Source organism: Chiloscyllium plagiosum, chromosome 12 (assembly GCF_004010195.1).
Source record: "Chiloscyllium plagiosum isolate BGI_BamShark_2017 chromosome 12, ASM401019v2, whole genome shotgun sequence".
Classification (NCBI taxonomy): domain Eukaryota; kingdom Metazoa; phylum Chordata; class Chondrichthyes; order Orectolobiformes; family Hemiscylliidae; genus Chiloscyllium; species Chiloscyllium plagiosum.
The window spans coordinates 20722923-20744232 of record NC_057721.1 but is presented as its reverse complement, the minus strand read 5'-3'; the positions used below and the strand labels follow the sequence as shown (position 1 = coordinate 20744232).

The window sequence follows — 21310 nt, the reverse complement described above, 5'->3', positions numbered from 1 at the left end:
GTGAGGCTTTATATGTGAGGGTGAGGTGAAGCTATGAAAATTAGAAATGAGTCATGGTTGGCAGGTGAATAAGGAGGTGGTGCACTGTGTGAGGACACTGATGCAGTTGTTCGGGCATGTCATTTTTAAAGGTGCATTTCCTGACCATAACTACCCATGTAAGGTCATTGAACTTTGTGTATAACTGTAACCAGGTCCTCAGGGTTTGACTTCTGCCATTGATCGTCAAGACTATTTGATCCACTTTCCTTCACAGTCTGGTGGGTGTCCTGATCCCTTCTGGATAAATAACATATCTCCTACTCGTCTTCTCCACTAAGACTCCTTCCTTTCCAACACTAAGAAATCTTGGTGCACGACTTTACTTCTGGGGTCAGTACCCCGATGGGATCAAATTCAGGGGTGTAACCATTGGCTGGCATAATATTGGCAGGATTTGCCAATTAATTTGCCAGAGGGCAAGCTCTCTGTTGATTTCTGTTGAAGCTGGATGGTTTAAAAGCAGCTTGTTTGAGCAGTGGAGGAGCTTCAGCCTGCCATTGCAGGTAAAGGGGAAAGACAGGAAGTACCCTCTCAGCACTTCCAATAAAAATGATGACAAAAAAGACATTTAGCCTCTCATCAGCAGTGTTAACTAAACTCTTAGTTCAGTTAACAAGTGTGCTCTTGCAAGGCAGGTAGCTGTTTTATGCTCAACCTGACTTCCCTGTAAATGCGCCAGATTCAGGACCCTGATGGGGAGCTGGGCACACGGGCCAGAATCAGGAAGCTCTGTGTCTGCCGTTTGTGTGCCAACCCACACATCTGCACCCAACCTTGTCCACAGAAACCATTTTCTGGCACTCCACAAATCTTTTGCATACTGCCTGCATCAGACAGAAGTAGCATGGATTTAGCATAGTTTCTGAGCCTAGTTATCATCTGTGGCCTTTCTTGTGTAACTGCATTGTCAGGAGATATGATTCCTTACAATATCCTGTATATTCTCTGACTGTAAATTTCAACAAGTACTTTGAATCTTAAAACAGTGCAACCTTTATCTTAATGGCTGTACTGCAATCTCAAGCAGCTTTTGCAGAATACAAATATCTGAGGGTGAAAACTGATGAGAATATTTCCTGACCTCTATTCTAACGTAAAAGGTGTTAAGCATTCCACCACAGCTGCACAATAAATACAATTCTAACTTTGTTCTTGTTATAATAATGTCTCACCTATTTGCTACTCAGCTCAATCATTTCTTGAGTTGTTTTTAAGCATTATTGCATATTTGATGTGTTTGCTGTGTATTCATCTCCTATTTACAAACTGTTTATATTAATTACCACAGGTTTACACCCTACGAGTGGTACAATCCCCACCCTTGCAATCCTGACTCAGATGTGGTGGAAAACAATTTTACTTTGCTTAATAGTTTCTGGTTTGGAGTTGGAGCTCTCATGCAACAAGGTACATAGGTCACATATCTTTTCTACACATATCCCACAGTTAGCTAGGGGCTTTTGTGCGTGGTAAGCTCCATCCTCAGCAACTGTGCTCAATGCTGTAAAACCTGATAGACAATAAAAAGAGTATAAATAAATAGTACTGGGCAAATCAAGCAAAAGTACGTCAAAAATACATCAAACACGAAAAAATAATAACAGATTTTTAGCTGAGGAAAAGTTGGATTGAATGCTAAAATCACAAGTAGAAGATGCAAAGAGACAGTAAAAAAAATATTAAAAATTAAAGAGCCTTTAAGTAATTCTGAAAGATAGTGGGTCAAATTTCATTTGTTACAGAAATTTTCAAGTACACCAATGACTGATAATACAACTCGAGCAATGTGGTGTTGTCAATTTAGTTTAAATAAATACTAGCTAGATGTATGATTTATGAAACAGAAAAACTTTAGATGTTTCCATATTGGTTTTAATGAAGTAAATACTCTCCAATTAAATTCTTCCCAAAATTTTATATTTTAATTAACATTAATCTGAAAACTGCCATGGATATTACAGTGTTACAACATACTATACACATACAATAGCAGTAACCAAGTGGTTATTTTACAATTAATAGAATATGTGGGGTGATCTCAAACCTGCTTTAATTTTAGAGTCTTCATAATCATTGTGGGGAATCCCATGGGAATCTTGCACTGGAGATCCAATGTTCACACAACTTTTAGCAAATTTTCATGGTTCTTTCTCCCAATTGTCTGTTATATTGTTGAAGAAATTCCAGAGGAAATTCACCATTTTACAGTTTAACTCTGTGAATCAAAACAACAATACTTAGCTTAGTTAAGACATATCACTGCAGAAAGTAATGTGAAATTCATTCAGCACCAATCATTTTTATCTTCTTTTTTTTAAATATTATCATTTGGTGAAAGAAAAGGATGGCAATACTTTGGGCATCACCCTTTCATTCGAACTCAAATATCAAATACATTCTGAATTTGTACGTGTAAATGGATGCACAAGAATTAAAGTAAATACATAGTTTAAAAACAGCAAGTTAGAACAACAGAAAAAGTAATAAATGTAACAATATTTTGGGATTTGTATTTTACTGAAAATATCAACAGTATATGTTAGCGAAATTTGGCAGAAAAATGTTATCTGTGATTCTAGTTTTGCTTTAATGTTTTCTTGCAACAAGAATATATTAACAAAGATGATTCAGAAGTAACTACATTTAAACATAGTTTAAAACTCCATCAAACAATATTTCTTCAGCCATAACTAAGTCTCACTGGGACAAACAGCAGATTATAGTTTGAGCGCTTTTTTTTTGGATTTGTTCAAGCTAAATTAGGGTATTATCATCAGGTTTTACAGTATATAGCATCTGTGTGAATGTGATGGTTGCATGTGTATGACTGTTGATGAAAGCTGGTTTCTCTTTTCAAAACAGTGGTGGCTGGCTGGCAAAATGAATGTATTGAAGCCATACATGTCAAACACGTTGGAGTTTACCATCATCCACAGCAAACTGTGGGATGTCGTGTCTGATTGTTGCCACTACCTTGGATACATGACAGTCAGCCCCAACCAGGCTCTGCTTATCTTTTTAAAGAGATTCTTAAACAAATGCTTGCATATAAAACTCTTGTGGTACCTAAGTACACCATGCCTTGCTCCCACTAATAGCTTCAAAACAAGTCAAATCTTCAGTATGGGAAGTCTGTAATCTTTGCGATAGAGCAAATGTTTGATTTTTTTTCTTGTGATGATCAGAGTTTCTCTTTCCTACAGACATTGAGCAAAGTCTGGATCAGGATTGGCTGTCATGTCTGCCAAAAGGCACTAGTCTGGATCAGGATTGGCTGTAATGTCTGCCAAAAGGCACTAGTCTGGATCAGGATTGGCTGTCATGTCTGCCAAAAGGCACTAGAAAGTGTAATCAGCAAGTATGATCTCCAAGTAGGTCCTCCCCTTCTTAAATTTTAAACTTGCTGACTCACTAGCATTTAGACTAATTATCAACAAATTATCAACTGGAAATGAATAATATAAAAATTATCTTAAAAACAAATATAGTTGGTGGAAATAAAAGAATTTCAATTTGGAATCAAAAAGGCAACATTTGCGAAAATCGAGACATATGCTGCATCTTTAAAACTTCTATGCATGATCCCTAAGGCTAGAGGAGTGATTGATTTTTAAAAACAGTTCAGTTTGTTGATTTAAACAAAATAATGACCATAAAAACTTGAAGTACCTTTTAAAATTTAATAGTTTCCTTTCAGCTATTTTGAATTAATAGGTATTGGTGCTATGCAATTCCCTATCACTGAATTAAAAGTTTTAATGCCATAGAAAATCGTTTGCCTCTGCATCTGAATGTCTGTACTTTCCAAACTTTCTTTCCCCTTGCCAGCCAATCTAATTTATTTAATAGTCCAGATTAAAATTAATATTAAACTATCTTACACCTATGCGTTATACATCCCTAAGTGTATCCAATCAATTTAAGCCATATGTATAAGCCGGATCTGGGAAAATGAAAGACTTTACTGGGATCTCCTATTGCAGTTTTACATTGTAAGTAAATTTCAAGATAGCTCAAATATTAAACCTACTTCATTATTTATATCTAGTTTACAGTAGACTAATTAAGCAGATTGTTCAGACTAATGATTCAAATCATTATTCAGCTTGCCAATACTTGTGTCTCAGGGTTCGCTTGAGGAGCACTTGTCATCTTGGCTCTTTAATCTAAGTTTCTGCCTAAATGAAAACACATATGAACTTTGTGTAAATAACCTCATTCGTGTTGTGTGAAGCCAATTGGCAATTACTGCCTTGAAAATGAGAGTGCTGAAGAAACTCAACAGGTCTGACAGCATCTGTGGGGAGAGAGAAAAACAGTTAATGTTTTGAGCCCACGTAACACTCTTCTTAGGAACATCTGAATTACTGATATAATCTGTTTATAAGTTTTCCCCAATGACTTCATCAGTAAAACTGTTCCCTGACATGCTGCTGAGCCACACGGGCCAATAGACTTCAGGATTGAACTCACTTGGGATATCTCTGGTTATTTAATTATCAATAACTATATTTGCACATGAAGAATGACCGTTGGGGATGGTACCTGGTCACCAGAAACCCAGCAAGGATTATAGTGTCTTCAAGAGTGGTGAAAATAATTGGAGGGGAGGGGAAATAAAGGGAGTCTTTATCTGGTAAGTATAGCCATAAATCTTAAGTGCATATAGTGGCTAGACAAATCCACCAGTGAACACTTATCACCACTAAGCTGGGCTATACTGATAAGCTACTTAATGGTCACGATGAAGTACTGGTGAGTATACCCCCCCCCCCCCCCCCCCCCACTCCCCAACTGGGGTAAAATCCTCTAACATGCCAGTTTTCTTTGACTAAGTGAATAACTTGTATAATTTCTTTACTTTTTATTTCAAATTTTGGTACCCTCCTAAATGTTTGAGTACATCCATTTGTTTTCCAGCTCAGCTTAAGCTTTTTACAGGCAATTGGATTTTGTCCTCCATTTCCTTTTGTTGATTCATTTTTCAAACAAAATGAACACTTTGAAAGTGAAATTTTAAAAAATAATAATATTGCATGATATAATTAATTCAATTGTTTAAAATTTCCCAGATAGCAGTTTTTGTCTGCCGAAGTACTTTGTGTCTTGGAATGATTGAAGTTTGCAGCCCAAGAGAGACAACTTATCTCACCATATCTGCTCCCACTCCTTCCAAGAGGAATATAAAACTAAATACAATCTTTCCTTTTCCCATAGCTGTTGCCTTCTATTGCAAACATTCAACCAATTTTCACTCAGCAATTCAATGATTTCTGACTGTATCAATCCTCTACACAAAAACATTTTGTATATTACCTCACTTTTAGGGGATGATTTAAATTAATGTACTCTTGTCAACTCGGGAATAGTCACTGTGTGAAAACTTATCCTAATGTTAAAGACTATTAAATTTCATCTTGGAAACAGTGGACGTAATACTAATACACAGAGCTTCTTCTCATAGTTAAAGTTTCCTTGCCCTGGTATCATCCTAATAAATCATTTACCCTACGTAACTTTGATCTCCTAATGCTTTGTGCTGTTTATGTTACTCAATATTACTGTATCCTGAATCACTGGTGCACTGACCAGTGCCCAATTGTCTTCAGCTACGTTCCTGTGTTCATGGTAACGATCATGCTTGTACATTTGAATGAATGAATCACCACTACCCATGTTCTCTTCTGATTGCCCATCGTATTTTATAAGAGCCTCATTTAGAACAAATGCTGATTCCTTGCTAAGTTGAATGTTTTTTATTCAGTTGTTCTTAATTTGTGAACAAATTTTTTTTCTTATTGCTACCATTGTGACAGGCTCGGAACTGATGCCCAAAGCTCTCTCCACTAGAATAGTGGGTGGAATATGGTGGTTTTTCACATTAATTATAATATCATCATACACTGCCAACTTGGCTGCCTTTCTGACTGTGGAAAGAATGGATTCTCCCATTGACTCAGCAGATGATTTGGCAAAGCAAACCAAAATAGAATATGGTGCTGTCAGAGATGGATCCACAATGACTTTCTTTAAGGTAGGTCATATAATAGGTTTGATGGTTTTTTACTTTTAACCTTGCCCAATGTTATTGCTCTGTAAGGTTCTCATATGATCATGAAAGTGATATTATGTAAGTTTAGGTACGCACATTAATCATTTAAGATCTCTTCTTTAGTTGGTATTCTTCCAGCATGATGGCTGTATAGGGGCTGGAGCTGTGAATTCTAACTGGGTACTATGTCCTAAGGTACTTGCCTTATTATTCATTACCTAGAAACAACTTTATAATGTATAAAGCATACTAAATCCAAGGAAATTCATTATTCCAGTCCCTGAATTTATGCTTTGTGTTCTGCTAAATTTATTTGCTGTCCTGTTGAAAGCCTAGAAATTCATGCGATAGTTGACAGAATTTTTAATTTTGCAAATAGAGTGAGTTCAGATCTCAGATATAGAGTATAGCAATTACGGTTTGTGACAGGAGTGAATAAATGATTAGCACTTTTGTATATTAATCTTCCGTCCACAAATCAGGCACAGACATTAATCAGCACCATAAATGTGTTAATACCTTGAGTAAAAGAAGCAGAAAATGCCTAAATAATGCATGTGTGTACTTTGATTGACAGTTTCTAGGCTGTGAATTTAAAATATACTAATTTGGAAAAACAGGCAGTATTTACCAATTCGCTGTCCTGGCACAGTACGTTGTACACTAAGACCAAGCAGTAGAAACTTGGCGAATGGAAATCAGTGAGTTAGGCAGAATCTTCAGTCCATTTCACAGGTTATCCTACCTGGTGACTTCCAGGTCCTTGACACACAAAGCCTTGTGCTTACAGTGACAGAAATGTAGAACTGTTTTTAGGTTGTCATGATCAATTGCTTAGAGAGGACAATTACAAGGTCATCATTAAATATGAAACAGAAAAATGGGTTTTCTATGCTTTTCTGGAATATTTCTGCAGAAGATCTACATGCATCTGAGCTGGAACTATCCATTCCCTTCACTATGAGCTTTAGACAACAGGTGAATATTAATATAATTGATTAGGATTTGCTATTTTGCAATATATGTGCTTCTGTGTATTCTCATTTAATTAACTATCACTCGAACCTTATGTGAACCTTGGTCGATGTTTTGTATGTGGGCACTTAGCTCTGAAAAGATTACTCTTATTTCACAGAATCAAAACATAAGTACACATTAGATCTACCATTTTAATCCATATATATATATATATATATGTGTGTGTGTGTGTGTGTGTGTGTTGTCTGTGGCTAAGAAGCTGTAAGATTTTAAGTCAAAATCTGCACAGGTCGTTTAAGGTAAGAGTCCTATCACAGCTACAGTTGAGAAAATGGTTACTGGAGTAAACTGTTAGAAGGTAATGCCACCATTAGAACGTCCTAGTGGTGGCATTACCACACACTCACTACACATCACAAGTAACATATTACTCATTAACAAAACTAACTATTATACACAAGTGCCAGCCAATGGAGTCATACAACATGGAAACAAACCCTTTAGTCCAACCAGTTCATGCTGACCATAATCCCAAACTTACCTACTCTGACCTGTGTGTTGTTGGCCCATATCCCTACAAACTTTCTTATTCATGTACTTATTGAAATAACTTTTAAATTTTGTAACTATACCCACATTCACTTCCTCTGAATGTTCACTGTGTGTAAAACAAAATGCCCCCATGTCTTTTTAAAATCTTTCTCCTCTCACCTTAAAAAAATGCCCCCTAGTCTTGAACTCCCCAACCCTAAGGAAAGGATACCTGCCATTCATTTTATCTAAACCCCTCATGATTTTGTAAACCTCCTGTAAGGTCACCTCTCAACTTCATACATTCCAGTGAAAGAAGTCCCAGCCTATCCAGCCTCTCCTTATAACTTAAACTTTTCATTCTTGGAAACATTCTGGTAAATCTTTTCTGAATCCTCGCTAGCTTAATAATATCCTTCCTATAACAGAGTGACCAGAACTGGACACAGTATTCCAGAAGAGGCCTCACCATCATCCTATACAATCTCAACTCCCACAAACAAAGGTCTGAGCAATGAAGGCAAGTGTGCAAAATGCCTTAAACAGCCTATCTATATATGATGCAATCTTCAAAGAATTATGTACTTGAACCCTTAGATCTCTCTATTCTACAACACTATCCAAGACCCTACTTTTAATTGTACAAGTCCTGCCAGTGTTTCTTTTACCAATACCTCACTATTATCTAAATTAAACTCCATCTGCTGCTCCTCAGCCCATTGACTCAATTAATTAAAACCTCTTTGTAATCTTAGGTAACCTTCACCATCCACTATATCACCAATCTTGGTGTCATCCACAAACCTACTAACAATGCCTCTATATTATCATCTAAATCATTTATATAAATTACAAACAAAAGTGGACCCAGCACCAATTCCTATGGAACACTGCTGGTAACAGGCCTGCAGTTCCTAAAACGACTCCCCATCATCACTCTCCATTGAAGTAAAAACCAAAAGAACTGTGTATGCTGTAAATCAGAAAAATAAACAGAAATTCCTGGAAAAACTCAGCAGGTCTGGCAGCATCTGTGGGGAGAAATCAGAGTTAACATTTCGGTTCCAGTGACCCCTTCTCAGAACTGCGTTAACTCTTATTTCTCTCCACAGACCCTACCAGACCTGCTGAGTTTTTCCAGCAATTTCTGTTTTGTTATCATACTGTCTCCTGTCATTAAGCTAACTCACTGGTCTGTAGTTCCCAGGCTTCTCCTCTCATGCCCTCTTAAACAAAGGCACAACATGAGCCACACTCCAGTCATCCAGCACCTCGCCAGTTGTTATAGATAATGCAAATATCTCTACAAGGGGCCTCGTAATGTCCTCCCTAACTTCCCACAATGTCCTGGGATACACCAGATCAAATCCTGGTGATATATCCACCTTTATATTTTCTAAGCACTGCAGCACTTCCCCTTTTGTAATGTGAACAGTTTTCAATCCATATTTATTTCTGAGTTCTCTAGCCTCCATGTATTCACTTAGATAAAATTGCAATAATCAATAAAGCAAGTTGTTGCATTATAAAAATACTGGAGACAGAATCTTCATTCTTCACATAACTGCTTTTTGAAGGGTTGCCTTCATACATTTAGATTCTAAATAGTAGGACATCAATACATATGCGGTTCTCTCTTGATGCTTTCTCCATTACCAAAAATTGGAAGTATTGAATAGAAGTTCAGTCTATATTGGTTGTATACAAAGGCCTTAGGCAAAACAGAACCCAGGCATGCCTTCTAATGCTTTATTGCAAGACCAATTGGAACTTGGAGGAGGCTGGTATCAGAAACTGCAGTAAATTTTTGAGTTACCTCTCTTGCCTTTAAAAGTTGTCATATTGCCATCACATTTTAGACAGTTGGCTCAGCTATTTTAATGTTCCTTTTTCTCCAAGGTCCCCAACTGCAACATTGATTCCCAGATCCACACCAATCTGGCAGAAATGCCCATTTTCAAGTTTCTTCAAACTAACTTCCACTTTACTCACAACATCAGCTGCCCATGAATAATATCCTCCCAGTTATACCCTGCCATCCTCAATCCTTCATATATTACAAAAATTTTCAAATCTCCTCACCTTGTCTCAATCATTTTTTTGACCGAACCTTTGTTTGAAGAAAAAATAATTTGTAAAGCACATTTCACAGCTTCAAAATATCCCAAAGCTTCTCAGAGTCAATTAAAGCATTTGTTTGAAGTGTTATCACTCCTTTGGTTTTTTCTTTTCTACCCACTCAATAAAATACCCCGATTGCCTCCTATATTAGAAGCACCATATAAATGCAAATTGTTGTTATATTCTGTTACTTATAGTCGGTATTACTTATCTTTGAATTTGTGTTCGCCTTTTTCTCCTATTACTTTGAGATTCCAGACACAGAATTTGCAGAGCTGGACTAATCTCATACATACCCTGTCATACTCTACTGTGAAAAACATCAGCTTATTTGATGAACCAACAATTCAGAAGTGTCATGTATAGTTATTAAAGTTCTGCCCTGTGCAACTTAGGTTGCAGAATTAATTGAATGCAGAAACATATATTAGAGGAACCTTTTGTTAAGTGAAACAAAGAGACAGAATATTGATTTGGAAAGAGATAAAACAGGGGTTTAGTTTTACAAAACAAATGCTGAGTTGCATAAACGGAGATAGAAGTCAAATCAAAAGAGGTTGATTTATTACGAGTTACCCGTGCTTGAATTCAGAGGCAAACAATTAAAAAAGTATATCTGCAGGTTTAGGTTTATGATAAAAAGAGACCTAGGCTTATCTTCTTTAGAGAAGAAAATATTTCAAGGAGCTTACATTCAGGATTTTGACATTAAGAATATGTTCACCCACCATTGGTGTGGGTATTATGTCAACTGTTGGTGGACATATATTACAAGTTACAAGTTCAAGAGAAATCAAAAATAACTTAATCCATAAAATAGAGTTGTACTGAGAAGGCCATTGAGATGAATAGCAGTAAAGTCCAAAGTCACAAGTTATAGTCCAAAAGGTATATTTGAAATCACAAGCTTTTGAAGATCAGGTGATAAAGGCTTTGTTGGACTATAACCTGGTGTCTTGTGACTTCTGATATTGTCCACCCCAATCCAACACTGGCACCTTCACATCATGTATACCTATAAACACAAAGGTGAGCAAGCTTATATGTAATTGATTGCAGTTTAACAAAAATCCTCCTTACTCATGAATCTTTGCTCTGAAGTTAGTTTTTGCAAGTGTGAGGAAATTTAAGGTTAAACTTCAAAGAAATCTTTAAAGTTTACAGCTCTCTGTCTTGGGCTGACAATATACAATCCATTTGACTTCAAAATATGCAGTCCTCAGAAAATGAAACCTTCATCTTTCAATAATCAGATGATGAATGATAAACTGTCAGTAAATTGATCCTCCAATATAGAACATATAACAGTACAGCACAGTACAGGCCATTCAGCCCTCGATGTTGTGCCAGCTTTTTATCCTATTCTAAGATCAAACTAACCTACATATTGTACTAACTTCCATGTGCCTATCCAAGAGTTGCTTAAATGTCCCTAATGTATCTGATTCTACTATCACTGCTGGCAGTGCTTTCCACACACCACCATTCTGTGTAAAGAACCTACCTCTGATTTCTCTTAAACCTTCCTCCAATTACGTTTAAATTATGCCCTCTCATGATAGACATTTCTGCCATGGGAAAAAGTCTCTGGCTATCCACTTTATTTATGCCTCTCAACATCTCGTATACTTCTATCAAGTCACCTCTCATCCTTGTTCACTCCAATAAGAAAAGCCCTAACTCACTCAACCTTTCTTCATAAGACCTGCCCTGCAGGCAGCATTCTGGTAACTCTCTTTTGCACCCTCTCTAAAGCTTCTACATCTTTCCTATAATGAGACGACCAGAACAGGATAGAGCGTGGTCTAACTAGGACTCTATAGAGCTACAGCATAACCTCACGGCTCTTAAACTCAATACCCCTGCTAATGAAAGCTAACACACCATACACTTTCTTAACAACCCTATCAACCTGGGTGGCAACTTTGAGGGATGTAAGGACATGGACCCCAAGATCCCTCTGTTCCTCCACACTTCCAAGAATCCAATTTAATCCTGTATCCTGCAATCAAATTTGACCTTCCAAAGTGAATGACCTCACACTTTTCCAGGTTGAACTCCATCTGCCAAATATCAGCCCAGTTCTGCATCCTGTCAATGTCCCGTTGCAACCTTCAATAGCCCTCCGTACTATCCACAACTCCACCAACCTTCATGTCATCAGCAAACTTATTCACCCACCCTTCCACTTCCTCATCCAAGTCATTTATTTATAAAAATCACAAAGAGCAGAGGTCCCAGAATCGCACCTTGCAAAACACCACTGGTCACCAAGTTTCCATCAACTACCACACTCTGTCTTCTATTGGCCAGCCAATTCTGTAACAGACAGGATTCCCTGTATCTCATGTCGCCTTATTTTCTGAATGAGCCTACCATGGGGCACCTTATCAAACGCCTTGCTAAAATCCATGTATGCCATATCCACTGCCCTACCTTTATCACTGTGTTTGTCACATCCTGAAATAATTCAATCAGGTTTTTGAGGCATGACCTGCCCCTCACAAAGCCATACGGACTATCTCTAATCAAACTACGGTTTTCCAAGTAATAATAAACCCTGTCTCTCAGAATCCTCTCCAATACTTTGCCCACCACTGATGTAAGACTGACTGGTCTGTAATTCCGAGGGTAATCCCTATTCCCTTTCTTGGATAAGGGAATAACATTTGCCACCCTCCAATCATCTGGTACTACTCTAGTGGACAATGAGGATGCAAAGATCATTGCGAAAGGTACAGCAATCCCTTCCCTCGCTTCCAGTAGTAATCTAGCGTATACCCCATTTGCCTCAGGGGATTTATCTATCTTTACATTTTTCAAAGTTTTCTGCACATCCTCCTTCCTAACATCAACCTGCACATCAGTCTGTTTCACGCTGTTTTCAGAAACGTAAAGATCCCTCTCAGTAGTGAATACTGAAGCATAGTATTCATTAAGGACCTCCCCTACTTCTGCCAACTCCAGCTGCAAGTTCTCTCCACTATCCCTGATTGGCCCTACCCTCATTCTGGTTGTCCTCTTGTTCTTCAAGTAAGTGAAGAACGCCTTGGGGTTTTCTTTAATCCTACCTGCCAAAGCTTTTTCATGCCCCTTCTAGCTCTCCTAAGTCCATTCTTCAGTTCCTTCCTGCCTACCTTGTAACCCTGTTGTAATATGTTATATTTCAAGATAAGTTGAAACTTTATTGCTGGAACAGCACAGCAGGTCAGGCAGCATCCAGGGAACAGGAGATTCGATGTTTCGGGCACAGGCCCTTCTTCAGGAATCTCCTGTTCCCTGGATGCTGCCTGACCTGCTGTGCTGTTCCAGCAATAAAGTTTCAACTTTGATCTCCAGCATCTGCAGACCTCACTTTCTCCTCATATTTCAAGATAACACTAGCATGAGTGACACGATTGAGTTTAATTGTCCATTCAATCCTATGGGTGAAGACTTGCCCTCAAATATGGAGAGAATGAAAACAATCAAGATCTCAACATCAAGAAGAAATGCTAGCTTCTCCTTGAGCTCCAAACGACAACTTTGGAATCGCACCATTGTGCAGCAACTACCTTACATCCTTGCATCTCGATCTCATTAAAACCACAACACATCTTATTTTTATGTCATTTCCAATTCTCCTCTCCTTCCCTGAGAAACTAAATTGCCAAAATTCCTCATGAGTAAATCAAGCCGATACCTGGCAACTGCAGATCGCCAAATGCTTATTCTAGCATCATCCACTTGATTCTTCACAACAGTGTCAGTACGCACTCTGTGGACACTAACCTCCTTAATCCTTTGTCCATCGAGGTTGGCTTCAGTAAACCACCAGTCTTCCCTCCATCATCATGGCCTCTCCGGAACGAACATACACAGAACACTTCAGCCCTTCAACATCTTTTAGTTTGGAATCTGCCAGGTCACTTTCTAGGCAGGGACAAACTGGCGTCTCGTTTAGATATACACAGGAAGCATCACATGGCTCGTTGAGGTTTCAGTGTTGTCAAACCATGCGGCTTGCGTTGCTTTTTAGTGCAGGTGGAAAGGGTGGGAACACTGACCAATCAATGGAGTGGACTTGTTGCTGTTCGACACCATGCTACGTCAAGATCACAACTGCAGCATGTCCCAGCAGTTTATGCAAATATAATTGATGTGTGAAATTCAAAAGTGAGCAGTCCCTGGTGGATGGAGGGGGAGTACAGTAGGTCAGGAGGTAGTGCCTAAGTCAGTCAAGGTACTTGTCTGGTTCAACTCCAGAGGGTTGGTCACACTCAATGAGATGCTTACTCCTCTCAAAATCTGAGAATCTGTATTACTGGAGTAGGAGATTAAGTCTGTCATGCTGGTCTAATGCAACCTTTTTGGAGATTACTGGTAGGTCAGCCAGAATGCTGTAGGAATATCAATCACAGAATTATCATGGTGCAGAAAGAAGCCATACAGCCCATCATGTACTGGGGTAGAAGGGAGCTGTTCTGCTGATATGGTCTTCATTTGAACTGTGCTAGAGCCAGTGTCCCTGTGAATCAAATAACTTGGGTGTAAAGAGGGCTTTAAACTAATTGAGGTGGGAAGGGTCGGAGAAAGGAAAATGTTGGTTTGCAAAGCAAAAATATATAGAAGCATTATAGCTCAGCTTCTTGGATAACAACAATGTGAATCAGTGTGAGCAGGACAAAGTCTACAAACATAGGAACATAGCAAAGAGGGAAAAATGATAGTAAAGCAAAATTATACAAATCCTTCAGTCCAATCAGTCCATGCCGACCCTAATCCCAAACTAAATACTCTCATCTGCCTGCTCCTGGCCCATAACCCTCCAAACCGTTCCTATTTATGTATTAGCCAAGCGTCTTTTAAACATTGCACTGTATTCAAGCAGGATTCAGAACAAAATAAATGAATTAACAATGCAAACAGAGGTTAATGAGCATGAACTTACAGCCATTATTGAGACATGACTACAAGGAGTTCAAAGTTGGGAACTAAATACTCAGGGGTATGTAACTTTTCAAAAGGACAGACAGGAAAGAATGGTAATGGGCAGCTTTATTTGTATGCGATGAAGTTAAGTATGGTAGCAAGAAATGATCTTAGATCAGTAGATGTAGAATCCATGGGTGGAGGCAAGAAATAACAAGGGAAAGAAGATACTGGTACAGGCCCCCCTAATCATAGCTGTACAGTAGGATGGAGAATAAATCAAGAGAACACTGAGGGTATGCAACAAAAGGTAGTATGTTAATCATAGTGACTTTAATCTTTATGTAGATTGGGAAAGTGAAATTGGCAGACATAGCCACAAGGAATGATTCATAGAGTGTATTCTGGATAGGTTGCCAGAACAATATGTTGCTTATCCAATCAGGGATCCGGTAATGTGGAATGAGGCAGGCTTAATAAATTATGTCAGAGTAAAAGATCCCCTCGAAAACAATGACATTAGCATGGTAAGATTTAGCATTTAGTTTGAGGGATAAAACTTGGATCAGAAATAGCTGTGCTAAACTTAAAGAAGGTTAATTACAAAGCTAGCGTGAACTGGGAAAAGAGTTTAGCAGCTTAGGCTACAATGAGGAATAATGGCAGACACTTAAGAAAATAGGCAAAAGTGAGGACTGCAGATGACGGAGATTAGAGTCAATAGTGTGGTGCTGGAAAAGCACAGCAGGTCAGGCAGCAACTGAGGAGCAGGAAAATCGACATTTTGGGCAAAGGCCTTTATCACGGCTCACAACAAGATATATCACAGTGAGAAAGAAGGATTCTAGGAAGGGGATAAACAAACCATGGTTAACCAGGGAAGTTAAGGAGGGCATCGAATTAAAGGAAAAAATATATACATTTGTGACAAAGATTAATAGTAAGTCAGTGGCTGGAGCAGATTTTTTAAAACCAACAAAAGACTACCAAAAAAAGACGGAAAATTTGCACATAATGAGATGGATAGCAAGAACTCCTTTAAATATCTATAAAAAGAAGAAAGAGGCCAAAGTGAACATAGACTGGGGCTATTTTCCCTGCAGCGTCAGAGTCTGGGGTGACCTTATAGAAGTGTATAAAATCGTGAGGAGCATCGACAAAGTGAATAGCCAAGGTCTTTCCCCCAGGATTGCAAAGTCCAAAACTAAAGGGCATAGGTTTAGGGTGAGGGGGAAAGATGTAAAAAGGACATAAGGGGTAACTTTCAACAGCCCTTCTCCTTTGCAGACTCTGACCCCTTATTCAGTTCTGGCTTCCCTATGCAGAATCCTCTCTCCCCATCCCACTTATAGAGTCATAGAGATGTACAGCACAGAAACAGACCCTTCGGTCCAACCCGTCCAGATATCCCAACCCAATCTAGTCCCATCTGCCAGCACCCAGCCCATATCCCTCCAAACCTTTCCTATTTGTGTACTTCATAACCCTCTTCCACCATTCTATCACCTCTTTCCTGCACAACACCCCTTCTTTTCATTTTGAAGCCCCTCCTCCATCTTTGCAGTCTTAAAACCCCAGGCTTTACCTTCACCGCCACCTCCCCCCACCAGCTTTGCTTCCTACCCCAGAAGCCATTCACTGCTCTCCAATCAAAGACCACTCCTCTGCTGCATTTGGTTCTGACAGGCTCATAGTGAGAACCAGCCTATGATTGTAGGATAGCTACTCAGATTCTGACAGTTCTATTTTCAGGCTTTTCTTCAACTGGTTGTCCCCATGATTGAATTTTGTTGCAGACATTTTGGGTACTTCCAGGGGTGAATTCATCTGCCACCCATATATTTTGAGTGTTGGTAGACAGAAAGCTTTGACGTTAGAATCAGATCAGCCATGATCTTATCAAATGGCTGAAGGCAGCAAATATCCTACTCCTGCTCCTAAGTCAAATGTTCAAGTCTTAACTGTCTGAGTTATTTAGGGCCCAAAATACCCACATGTTTGAAGTTTGGTTGAGATATATTGTTGAAATAGCGTAGAGTTTCAGTATCTTTTGATTAAAAATGACATCCTAATTGGGCTGAAAAATTAAGCTTGGCTACCTTTCTCCATCCTATAGCCATACCTCACACACAGTCTCCTTTGAATTTTGCAGAAATCAAAGATTTCAACATATGAGAAAATGTGGGCATTCATGAACAGTCGGAAGCAGACAGCTTTACTGAAGAACAATGAGGAAGGGATTCAACGTGTTCTCACCACTGATTATGCTCTTCTAATGGAGTCAACCAGTATTGAATATGTTACTCAGCGGAACTGCAACCTGACCCAGATTGGTGGCCTCATTGACTCAAAGGGCTATGGCGTTGGAACACCAATAGGTATAACAGTAATTTAAACTTTTAATTGTCATCTGGTTACAAGTATAGGTCAGAAATATCACTATTTGGATAAGATGTCTGACTTTTTTGTGAGCAGTATTGTTGGAGATCAGGTATCTCACTGTCATCTAGTTTTGGGAAGAGTGCAATATTTTAGGCAAGAGATATAGTGCAACAGATATAGAGATGTATGGTATGGAAACAGGCCCTTCAGTCCAACTCATCCATGCTGACCAGATATCTTAAGTTAATCTCGCCCCATTTGCCAGTACTTGGTCCATATTCCTCTAAACCCTTCCTGTTCATATACCCATCCAGATGCCTTTTAAATGTTGTAATTGTACCAGCCTCCATCACTTCCTCCAGCAGCTCATTCCATACATACACCATCCTCTGCATGAAAAGGTTGCCCCTTAGGTTCCTTTTAAAATTTTCCTTTCTTACTTAAACCTATGCCATCTAGTTCTGGACTCACCCCACTCCTGGGAAAAGACCTCATCTACTTACCCTATCCGTGCCCTTCATGATAAACGTCTAAGGTCACCCTTCAACCACCAACACTCCAGGGAAAACAGCCCCAGTTTATTCAGCCTCTCCCTATAAATAAGCAGAAGGGGCCAATAATGCAAAAAGCCTTCCTAAATTGTGCTTTTTCTTTTAAACCAGAAATATATTTTGCCTCAGCTGTCCTGTTGCTCTATGCAATGGAATGTAGTTCATTCATGATGAATTCATTTCCACTGCTGAAGTCTCCCTTGCACTCTGTGTTACATGTCCCATGGTTTGCTATAACTCTTACAGTACATTGTCATTTCAGTGCATGCAGGATCTTCCTTTAGGTGCATTGTATTAATTCATTGATAACTGTCTTGAGTAACTGGAATCATCAATTTATGTTCCAGTCAGTGTTTGTATAGCAATCTCAAGAAAAACTACACAACCCCCATTTTTGTCCAACTTCTGCTTTTACTTTTCAATTTCGAATTTTGACTTCCTTGATATGATTCTCCAAAGATTAATTGAATAAAAAAAGGCTCAAAGTTTTGGATTCTTCTTTGCAGTCTTCTTTCCAGCTCCATGCCTCTTCGCCATTCATAATTGTTGGTAAGATGGTAGTATTCCAATAAAGGGGAATCGATGTTCACTCTAATGGTCCAATTTCTGCAGTTAACTAAAGGGTTGGAGAGTCATCACTATTTTAATCACAAATTCTTTGCTTTATATTTATCGCACAAGTCCCATTGTAAGATATATAATATGCTGACTTGTTCTGTACTGTCCTCAAATGTATTTTAAGTTGATGATCTAGGCTGAATGAAGAAAACATTGCTTTTGGCTTAGGACTCTCCAGAGTGTATTAACATAGGATTAATATTCATCAACAGATTCTGCTCTTTTTGGCCAATAAGATCCATCTTATAAAATCTTGAGCTGAATTTAATGGCTATGACAGTTGCTTCATCCACTGACCAGGATGCTAGTGACCAACACACTGCAATCATTTCAGATTAAATGCCTATCCGGCAGTTACCTGCCATCTGTTGATCGTCTTTATGCAGAGGAGGTGACGATCTGATCTCCAACAGCTTCTGAGCAGTCAGTGGATTGGCAGCTCTTCAAGGTCTGCAGTGATGGGTCACTGCTGGTGCTTCAATGTGCCTGAGACTTTCCCACATAAAATAAACAGAGGAGCATAGGAATGTGCGGGTTCCTCCATCCCCCTTCTACCTGATTAAATAGCCCCGTTCAACAACTCTAAGGCAGGTTTTAAATCCCATCCTTTGGCATTGATGATGCTCCCACTGATGGTTGCTCCATCATTTTCTATTTTTCTTTGGAATTTAATTTTGAAACCATTATGTTTATTAATACTTTGCTTTGACTATAAACATTGTGTGAAGTATGTAGTAAAGTTGAATGATTTTGCGAATAAGCACACTGTTTTTCATCCTTCTAATTACTAAAAAGAACAGAACCGCGTCCACATCTAAAGATATGTATTTAATTGTCAACCTTTTGAATAATTTAATTGAACCTTCTGTTTCAGCCTTTGTTGGAAAATAAATCCACATTGCTACAACTCCAATTTTCCTTAAGGTCAAATCACTCTGATTTGTTTGCGAGTACTAATTATTTTTTCCCGGTAGAATAATCTCTTTGTGCGCAGTCTTCACTTTATATGATTTTAATAATAAATAGATGGATTAAAAGCATTAATTTCCAAGGGTTCACTGTGGCACAGCTATTGAAATTTCAGTTATAATTACAAGTGAAAATGGAGTTTAGTTACATAATTCACTTAAGTCTTCTGTCATACATATTACATTTTATGAAAGGCATTACTATGTCCAGCTGCTCAATAAAAACAGCCAGGAGTTGAAATAGAGTTGTAGTAGTAGCAATTGCTAAGTTGTTTTAATTTTAAAAAATTAAGTTAGGAGTTGAAGCAGGCTGTTGAGCTTCTTGACCTTGTACCACCACTCAATAAGATCATAGCTGATCTGTTTTAGTTTTGAATCCCACATTCTCAGTTATCTCCAATAACCTTTGGCTCCCTTGCCTAACAGAAATTTGTCACCTATGCTTTAAAAATGTTCAATGCCATCACCTCCACTGCCTTCTGACACAGAGAGTTTCAAAGTCATATATCCCATGAGAGAGAAAAATTCTCCTCATGTCTGTCTGTAAAGGATGACCCCAAATTTTAAACAGAGTTCCTGGTTCTGGACTGACCCATGAGAGGAAACAGCCTTTCCACATCTACCTTGTTGGGATCCTATACACCTCAATCAAGTGAACCCTCCTTTTAAACTCCAGGGGAAACAAACCCAATCTATCCAATCCCTCCTCATAAGACAGTCCATTCATTCCAAATATCAATTTAGTAAACCTCCTCTGAACCACTTACAATACATTTACATTCAACAAATATGCTAAAGCTGCACAGCATTGTAAATGTGGTCTCATCAATACCCTGTATAACTGAAGCATAACATTCTTTTTCTATTTAACTTATCTCAAAGGAAAAGATTACATTAGCTTTCTTAACTACTTGCTGTATCCATATGCACACTGTATGTGACACATACATTCGAACACCTAGATTGCTTTGCACCTCGGAACTCTGCAGTTGTTCTCATCATTTATGTGATGCTACGTGCTTTTATTTCTTTCTGTGAAACTGATCAACTTCGTGCTTTTCCACATTACACTCCATGTGACAGATTTTTTGCCCACGCACTCAACTTGTCCCTATTTGTCTGAACCTGTATATATCCTCTTCACAACATACTTTCCTATCTAGCTTTGTATCATCTACAAATTTAGTTTCCATGCCTATTCTCCCCTTACCTAAGTCATTGATATAAATTGTAAAAAGCTGGGCCTCAGAATAAACACCAAAGGGACTCCACAACTTGTCAATCACAAAATTATACCTTCACAGGTGGGGAAGGCGAGGGGAGGTTTGGGGGAGGGGGCACCCGTTATTTGTTAATTATGACATTTAGTTCTGGATTCTAGGGAGACATCCATTCCACATTTACCCAGTGGGGCAGCATGGTGGCTCAGTGGTTAGCACTGCTGCCTTGCAGCACCAAGGACCCGAATTTGATTCCAACCTCAGGCAAATGTCTTTGCACATTCTCCCTGTGTCTGTAAGGGTTTCCTCCGCAGTCCAAAGATGTGCAGGCTAGGTGGATTGGCCGTGCTAAATGGCCCATCATATCCAGGGATGTGCAGGCTAGGTGGATTGGACGTGCTAAATGGCCCATCATATCCAGGGATGTGCAGGCTAGGTGGATTGGCCGTGCTAAATGGCCCATCATATCCAGGGATGTGCAGGCTAGGTGGATTGGCTGTGCTAAATGGCCCATCATATCCAGGGATGTGCAGGCTAGGTGGATTGGCCGTGCTAAATGGCCCATCATATCCAGGGATGTGCAGGCTAGGTGGATTAGCCTTAGGAAATACAAGGTACAGAGAAAGGTTAGCAGGGTGGGTCTGTATAGGACATTCTTCAGACGGTTGGTGAGGACTCAATGGCCTGCTTCCAAACTATAGGAATTCTATTAAGTCCCCGCAAGATCCTATATATTTCAGTTAAGTCTCCCCTAACTCTTCTAACCTCCAGAGGTTGCAGGCTTAGTCTATGTCCTCATAAGGCAATCCATTCATTTCAGATATTAGGCAAGTAAAACCTCTACTACCACCAGATTTCTAGATATTACTGGGATAATTTTTGTATTCGCTATTGTGAAAACTGAAGCAAAATATTTGTTTCTTGCATTCACCAGTT

At 38.9% G+C, this 21310-nt stretch overlaps 1 protein-coding gene across 7 annotated transcripts in view; it reads left to right on the top strand.

Annotated features, from left to right (window-relative positions):
• The window catches only part of LOC122555053 (glutamate receptor ionotropic, kainate 1), a 320468-nt gene that overhangs the window by 278181 nt on the left and 20977 nt on the right, over window positions 1–21310 (top strand). For all 7 annotated transcript variants that reach the window (XM_043700701.1, XM_043700696.1, XM_043700695.1 and 4 more), the window contains 3 exons: window positions 1331–1449; window positions 5859–6076; window positions 16788–17013. In XM_043700701.1, the coding sequence (XP_043556636.1) occupies window positions 1331–1449; window positions 5859–6076; window positions 16788–17013 (563 nt within the window). The remainder of the gene's footprint in view (window positions 1–1330; window positions 1450–5858; window positions 6077–16787; window positions 17014–21310) is intronic.